General features: G+C 54.3%; 1 protein-coding gene across 1 annotated transcript; it reads left to right on the plus strand.

The window, feature by feature from the left end:
* Positions 1-514: 514 nt before the first annotated feature.
* Positions 515-1,940, plus strand: LOC105989118 (chromosome unknown open reading frame, human C11orf68). The gene has a single exon (XM_013020941.1). The coding sequence runs from the start codon at positions 538-540 to the stop codon at positions 1,291-1,293; it is 756 nt and encodes a 251-aa protein (XP_012876395.1). The 5' UTR covers positions 515-537; the 3' UTR covers positions 1,294-1,940.
* Positions 1,941-7,891: the final 5,951 nt, after the last annotated feature.

Raw genomic sequence — 7,891 nt, forward strand, 5'->3', positions numbered from 1 at the left:
GCGGGGGCTGCGGGAGGGGCGGGGGCAGGGCGCCGCTCGGGCCGAGAGCGCTAATGGCGGCGGGCGCAGCAAGGCCGGGACCTTGCCCTCCTGCAGGCCCTTAGCCGGGGTTCGAGTCCGGACGCCGCCATTGGCCCCCAGCTGGTTACTCCTCTCTCTGGGTCTCAGTGTTCGGGACTTTAAAACGCCCTTTGAGCCAGCCTGGCCCCGCCGGGCCTGTGCGTTCCCCGTGGCCCTGTGGGTCGCCGCGATCTGGGCACCTTCCTGCAGCGAGTCCATGCTCCCGCAGCTAGGCCCGCACTCCATCCCTGACGTTCTGCACCGACAGGTGTGACCTTGGGCAAGTCCCTTTTCTAGGAGCTTAAGCTTCCTCGTCTGTGTGCATGGAAAGAATCAATAGCATCAACAGGTTTGACGTTGGACTGTCTCACGTCTAATCGATTGTGAAGAAGGAGCAACTGAGGCACATAGATTAGGGCTGTTGGGCCCGGCAATCTGTAGTTAGTGTCTCTGCTGACTTAATTCCCTCCCAGCAGGATGGAGCCCAGTGAGGAGCTGGAAGAGGAGGACTCTGCTGGCCGGGAGGATGGCTTCACCGCCGCTGAGCACCTGGCTGCAGAGGCCATGGCCGCCGATATGGACCCCTGGCTGGTGTTTGATGCCCGCACTACACCCGCCACTGAGTTGGATGCCTGGTTGGCCAAGTACCCACCATCCCAAGTTACCCGCTATGGAGATCCTGGTTCACCCAACTCTGAGCCTGTGGGCTGGATTGCAGCCTATGGGCAAGGCTACACCCCCAACTCAGGGGATGTCCAGGGCCTGCAGGCAGCCTGGGAGGCTCTGCAGACCGGTGGGAGACCCATCACACCCGGTACCCTGCGCCAGCTGGCCATCACCCACCAAGTGCTCTCAGGCAAGTGGCTTATTCACCTGGCACCTGGCTTCAAGCTGGACCACGCCTGGGCTGGCATTGCCCGGGCTGTGGTTGAGGGCCGGCTTCAGGTGGCCAAGGTGAGCCCACGGGCCAAGGAGGGTGGGCGCCAAGTCATCTGTGTTTACACGGACGACTTCACGGACCGCTTGGGTGTATTAGAGGCAGATGCTGCCATCCGTGCTGCAGGCATTAAGTGTCTGCTCACCTACAAACCGGATGTCTACACCTACTTGGGCATCTACCGGGCCAACCGCTGGCACCTCTGCCCCACTCTCTATGAGAGCCGTTTCCAGCTTGGAGGCAATACACGTGGCTCTCGAGTGCTGGACCGTGCCAACAATGTAGAACTGACCTAGTGGGGCCAAGTGAGGGAGACCACCCTCGGTCCCCTGCTGGGGATGGAACCTTCTGTCTTCCTCTTCCTCTTCCCAAGAAGTCCAAGCCCCCAGCTCTGAGGACTTGTTCACTCAGGAACTGCCTGCATCTTCAGTCCCCCTGAACTTCCGCCCTCTGTTCAGGGCTCACTCCAGCTCCCACAGGCTGGGGGCTCTGGCTCCCTGAGGGCCGGGCCCTCAGTTTCCCTTTTTGATGCTGCTCCCCTCCCCTGTCCAGGACCTCAGGCTGGATGCAGATACTAAAGAGAGCCTTGCTTAGCCACCTTCATCCCACTGTATCTCTCCCTCCTCCTCCTCCATTCTTTCCCTTTTTCCTTGCTCCTCACAAGGGAGAAAACTTAGTGCTTCCAGTCCCTGTCCTTGGAGCTTTTCTAGTCCAGGGGACAGGGGCTCTGCAGGACTGACTGCGCATGCCATTTGGGAGGAGGGGTAGTTGTGCCAATTCATCCCTTGGCCTAGAGGGGATGCCAGGCTGTGGACATAGAGGGCCTGCTCCTCCTGCCAGCTCATAGCCTGCATCACTGCCCTCCCTTCCCTGCCCTGACGTGTCTGCTCCTGGCATTTCAATAAAACCCAGCTTGGGTCTGTGTCTTGAGTATTTTTTAAAATGCTGTCTTGTGGTTGGTTACCTGCTTTGATTGCTGGGGAGAGGCAGACTAGGAGAGCCCTCCCATCCCTGGCAGACTTCCCAAGTGATGAGACCAGCCTCACTGCGGGGGGGGGGGGGGGGCGGCTACCTCTGAGAACCTCTGGCACAGCCATCCTTGCACCCCAAGAATCACAGTCAGGTTCTCTGATTTCGCATCAGTACAGGAGTTGACCTGGCTAGGAAGTCCCCAGAGTGCATTTGTGCATGTTGGAGAAAGGAGCTGTCTTGGTACCTAGAGTCCCAGGCCAAGGCCTATGGGCTGCTTGAGCAGAGGATGGGCTGGATTTCAGTGCCTTGGGCTGGATGTGCAAGGAACCCACACAACCTAGTGATGACCAGAAACTGCGTCATTGGTACTACATCTGCTGCCAACCTGGCTGTCACCAAAGCTCCCAGACAGTTTGCTAAGCACTTCTATCGAATCCTCTTCACTCTCCCAGCCTCTTGAGGGAGATACTGGTCCCAGCCAGTATCCCAGTCAAGATGGAGGCCAAGAGGAAAGAGTTTACTCAGGGTAGCTCAGTGGAGTGACCAGCATGTGCCTCCCCATCTTCTTGGTGTGGTTCCTGACCTGAGGAGAGAGCAGAGCTACACACACTGCTCACACGCCATGGGGCATTCTGCTCTACTGCCCTGCTCTCTCCAGGCCTTGGAGCCGCAGAGCCTGGTTTCTATACTGCCACTGTCCCCGCCTCGCCAGCCCAGTGTCCTGCCCTCCTTTGGTTAGGGGCCAGGGAATTTGGCCAGGAGCCCCTGGGGACACTGCTCTCGTGCCGGGCCTGAGCTGACTAAGCCTCCAGCAGCCTCACCAAGTTGGAATTTGGAGCAGAGGAGCGGAGATGCCACCAGGCTGACTGGGTGGAAGTGGCTGAGTCATGAGATGCTAGCTCAACCCCTCCCGGCTTCCTCCCCACCCTGAGCTGCCCCAGAGCTGAGCCCCCCACTCCCACCCTCCTCTAGCCCAGCCTGGGGAAGTCCCCAGAGCTGATGGTCTCAGCCTGCTGTCCTGCCTAGTTGAGACCATCAGTGCTTTGCATTTGATTAAAGTAGGCCAGGGCTTGGGGAAAAGTGGGAGGCGGGGTCCTAAGTTGGGGGCCTCATGTATCCCCTAAAGATGCCCAAATGAAGGGGGCAGCCCCAGTCTCCCATAATGAGGCCAGCTAAATCATCCCAACTCATCATTTCCACTACCCTACCTGAGTCCACTCCTCACTGTCTACCAACATGGTGGCAGCCTCCAACTCGCCTCCTCCACCCCAAGCCTCCTTCCCTGCCCCCTCCCCCCATAGCCAGTGCCACCTAGCTCCCTCTAGAGCTGCACATGCCCCTCCTCAAAGCACCTCTGTGCCCCACACCCCAGTCTGCAGGATAGAGGCCCTTCCTTCTGGGCCGGTATTGACCTGCTTCCCCCATCCAGCTGTGCCAGCTGTCTGCAGGCTCTCCTTCCCGCATGAAGCCAACTGGCACATCCCTCACCCCTGGCAAGCAGCCCTGAGCCTGGGGCCTTCCTTCTGCTTCAACACCTGCTGCTCACCACACTCATAAGATTGGGTCGTTACTTATGTAACCAACTGTTGCCATCTATCTCCAACTGACCCCTAAGCCACATGTCCAGACTGCTTGCTCCTCAAAGGCAGGAAGTGTCTGTCAGCCCTGACCCCAGAACCAGCTCTTGATAGTTTTGTATGTGTGGTGTAGATGTACACGCTGGTAGTGGGGCTTGAACTCAGGGCCTCACTCATTTAGCTTTTTTCACACCAGGCTAGTACTCTACCAATTGAGCTGCAGCTCCATTTCTAGCTGCTTGGTAGTTCACTGGAGATATAAGTCTCAAAGGCTTTTTTTAACCCAGGATTGGCTGAGAATCACTATCCTCAGATTTCAGCCTCCTGAGTAGCAAAGATTACAGTCATGAGCCAGTGGTGCTTAGTCATGAATTATTAAATGAAGGAATGAAAAAAGGAAAGAACTGACTCAGCCCAAGCCCCTGTGGTCCCCCCCCACCTCCTCTGTTTTATACTCCCGTCTCATCCTCCTCCTGACTACTGAGTTCAGTGGGTTTTCTTGCATGCTTCTGGCCATTCTCATTTCTTGTCTTGGCTTATGCTGTAGCCTCTGGCCTGCCCAGCCCTTCCCACACACCTGGCTAACTCCACATCTTAGACCCACTAGCTCAGGTGTTGCCCCCTGAAGCCTCCCCAGACATCTTCATCCCAGGCTCCATGGTACCCACCTATAGCTGTCACCAGGGCATCCAGCACACAGCCTACCCTAGTGTTAGTGTCAAATAAGTACTTTGCTCATGTGTGGATTGAATACAAGTCATTCTCTATTTGAAGGCCTCAGTTTCCTCCTATTATTAACAAGAGCCAAGCACCCTATGAAGCATTCACCCATGCTAACTCATACACACTTTTTTTTTGGTCAGTCGTGGGGCTTGAACTCTGGGCCTGGGCACTGTCCCTGCGCTCTTCAGCTCAAGGCCAGCACTCTACCGCTTGAGCCACAGCGCCACTTCCAGTTTTCTAGTGGTTTATTGGAGATACGAGTCTCATGGTTCCTGCCCGGGCTGGCTTTGAACCGTGATCCTCAGATCTCAGCCTCCTGAGTAGCTAGGATTACAGGCGTCATCCAAGCTTTATCTGACTGTTGTTACTGCTATTTTGCAGAAGAAAAAAATGAGATGAAAAACTGAGCTAGGCACCAGTGGCTCACGCAGGGCCTAAGCACTATTCTTTAACTTTTCTGTTCTAGCACTTGATCTACATTACACTTCAGCTTTTTGATGGTTGGTGAACTGGAGATAAGAGTCTTATGGACTTTTTTCTGCACGGGCTGGCTTCAAATCTCCATTCTCAGGTCTTAGCCTCCTGAGTAGCTAGAATTACAAATGTGAACCATCAGTGCCCAGCTCCAGACTCCCTTTTAGACAGCTGGGTGGGGTGATATGCATTTATTATCCAAGCTAAGACAAAATGTCTTAAATAGGTGGGTCAAGGCCCAGGTATACATGTAGGCAAGAATTAAGATCCTATCTCAAAAAATAATTGACACAAAAAATGACTGGACGCTGGGCAATGGTGGCTCACGCTTGTAATCCTAGCTACTCAGGAGGCTGAGATCTGAGGATCATGGTTCAAAGCCATCCCAGGCAGGAATGTCCATGAGACTCTGTATCTCCAATAAACCACTCAGAAAACTGGAAGTGACCCTGTGGTAGAGCGCTTGCCTTGAGCTGAAGAGCTGAGGGACAGTGCCCAGGCCTAGAGTTCAAGCCACATGACCAACAAAAAAAGGACTGAAGGCCTGGCTCAGTGGTAAAGAACCTACCTAGCAAGCATGAAGCTTTGAGTTCAAGCCCTAATATAGCCAAAAGAGGGAACTGAGCCCTATACAAGTTCAGTAATTGAGTCATAGTTACAGAGCTAGCAGAAGGAAGAGACAAAATTTGAACCTATGTCATGCAATTCCAGAGCACTTGATGCATGACACCTGGCTGAAAGTGCTGATTGAGTGGGCCCTGCAGAAATCAATGAGATCTGGTAGTGACTTAGGAGTGATTCCTAAAGCACACAACTTAGAGCTTCAGAACCATTTGGGAGGCAGGCTAGCAAAAAATGGAGGTTCCATGTGACACTTGTGCCGCTACCCAGCAAGAACAGCCAGAGAGTGCAGCCACTAGGCCTATCTCTATAACAAGGGTCTTCCAGGCCTGCAATGGGAACTGCTCCCCTTCCAGGGCAAAGGCACCCCCAAGCTGACAAGGAGCTCTGTTCTGTCCAGTTCCTGCCTACTTGGGATTATGTAAGTAGCTAAGGTCAGGGGCAAACTTGAATAAACCTGTGTGCCCATCTCCTTTTTTAAAACCACCAGAAAATGCTGAGTGCTGGCAGCTCATGCCTGTAATCCTAGCTACTCAGAAGGCTGAGATCTAAAGGTCTCAAAGGCAGGAAAGTCCGTGAGACACTTATTTTCCAATGAACCACCAGAAAAACAGAAGTGGCGCTGTGGCTCAAGTGGTAGAGTGCTAGCCTTGAGCAAAAGAAGCTCAGGGACAGTGCCCAGGCCCTAAGTTCAAGCCCCAGTGTGTGCACGCATGTACACACACACACACACATACACAACACACACACACGCACACACACACACACACACCCCAAAAGATGCTATAAGCCAAGGAAACTTCATTACGCCCTCCCTATTCTTTTTTCTACTATAAACTGCAAACCCTGTCCCCGCTCCCCTCCCAGGCCTTAGGGAGGAGTACAGAAGGGCTGTCGGAGAGACTGCCTGACCCCTTACTGAGGCCTGGACCCAGGTCACTGAATCAGGGAGTACAGGAAACAGCCAAGTTAGGAGATGCAGCCAGAGCCAGTTAGGGTTTTGGGATTTTCCCAGCAGGGCAGCTGCGCCCCAGTCCTGCTGGCTGGGAGGGGCCTTGGCAGGGCTGAGGATTGGGTCACACAGCTGATTCATGGAAAAGGGAAACTCCCCGCTTGTGTGACACGCTTCCCCCGGGTATCAAGGGGTACATGTGAGGATGCTCGACTGTGAAACCCACCAATCTTGTCTTTCTGTGGTCATCGGTCTCCTGGCAGGGCAGAGAGCTAGATGAGCAGGTGACAGGGCCTTGGGGACAACTCCATAGGAAAGAAAACTAGACTGCAATTTGGAGTAAAGGCTGAACAAGAAGCACCTCTGGTGTCCTTTCTCACCCATTTTATAGATGAGACAACTAAGGCAGAGAGTAATTACAAGCAACTACCCAGACTTGCTCTGGGCCAGGCATTGTCTAAGCTGGTTGTGTGCATTCATTCATTTCACTCCTCCCAGCCCTCCTTTCACTGATGAGGAACTAGGATAAAAGATGCTAAATTGGTTGGCCAAGGTGAGGCCTGGAAACGCTCAGGCACTTTCTATGACTCTTTTTTTTTTTTTTTTTGGTCGGTCATGGGGCTTGAACTCTGGGCCTGAGCGCTGTCCCTCAGCTCTTAGCTCAAGGCTAGCTTCTCTACCACTTGAGCCACAGCACCCCTTCTGGTTTTCTGGTGGTCCACTGGAGATAAGAGCCTCACGGACTTTCCTGCCTGGGCTGGTTTTGAACCATGATTCTCAGACCTCAACCTCCTCAGCTAGGATGACAGCTGTGAGCCACTGGCAAAAGCTGGCCTGGCAGAAAACCAGCCAAACCCACGGAGGCCAGGAGAGGGCACCGAAGCATTCCCACCAAAACCTCTCTAGGGCTTTGACATTTTTCCAAACCCCAATCCATTCCTCCCAAGTCACAGCCTTCCTTTCCTGTCTTGCCACTTCCCCCCCAGCCCCCCCCCTCCATCCTGTGAGTCCAGCTCCCCCTGCAGTGCTGGCCACCCTGCTCCCCTCCACTCTGAGTGCCCCAGGGAGGGTACGGGTTGTGGCTCTGTGAGGTGTGGCCAGGGCTCCACGCAAGTCTACTCTGCTCCATTTGGCTCCTGCTCCCAGGCCTCATGACTCACCCCCTCGCCCCCCATGACTCAGTTTACACCGGTGCCTGGAGGTCCTCCCAGCTCGGGTGGGGCGGTTTATGGGTCCAGCCCAGGCCCGCCAGTCTTTCATCTCAGGATAAGCATTTCATCTCACTCTTGGCATCCCCAAGGACAGTAGGTCAGGCTCCTGAGAGCCTGAGGATAGGAAGTGGGGGGGAGCCCCAGATCCCCAATGTTGGGAGAACTGGGTGATAGACCCCAGCTACCCAGGGTCTGGGTACCTAGGGAATGGGGAAGAGTTACCCCAGAAGTCTTAAAGGGCAAGGCCAAAAGGGTAGAGCTAGCTGTACAAGCCTGAAATGGTCCATATGGCACAATAATAGCAAGAAAATTCTCAAAAATATCCAGGCACTGATTGGTCACTTAGTCAAGCAAACCTGTAATC

The sequence above is a fragment of the Dipodomys ordii genome, unplaced genomic scaffold (genome assembly GCF_000151885.1).
Source record: "Dipodomys ordii isolate 6190 unplaced genomic scaffold, Dord_2.0 Scaffold54, whole genome shotgun sequence".
Taxonomy (NCBI): domain Eukaryota; kingdom Metazoa; phylum Chordata; class Mammalia; order Rodentia; family Heteromyidae; genus Dipodomys; species Dipodomys ordii.

What these genes read in the sequence shown, in the direction of transcription:
- LOC105989118 (XM_013020941.1), top strand. Translation starts at nt 538, where the DNA reads ATGGAGCCCAGTGAGGAGCTGGAAGAGGAGGACTCTGCTGGCCGGGAG.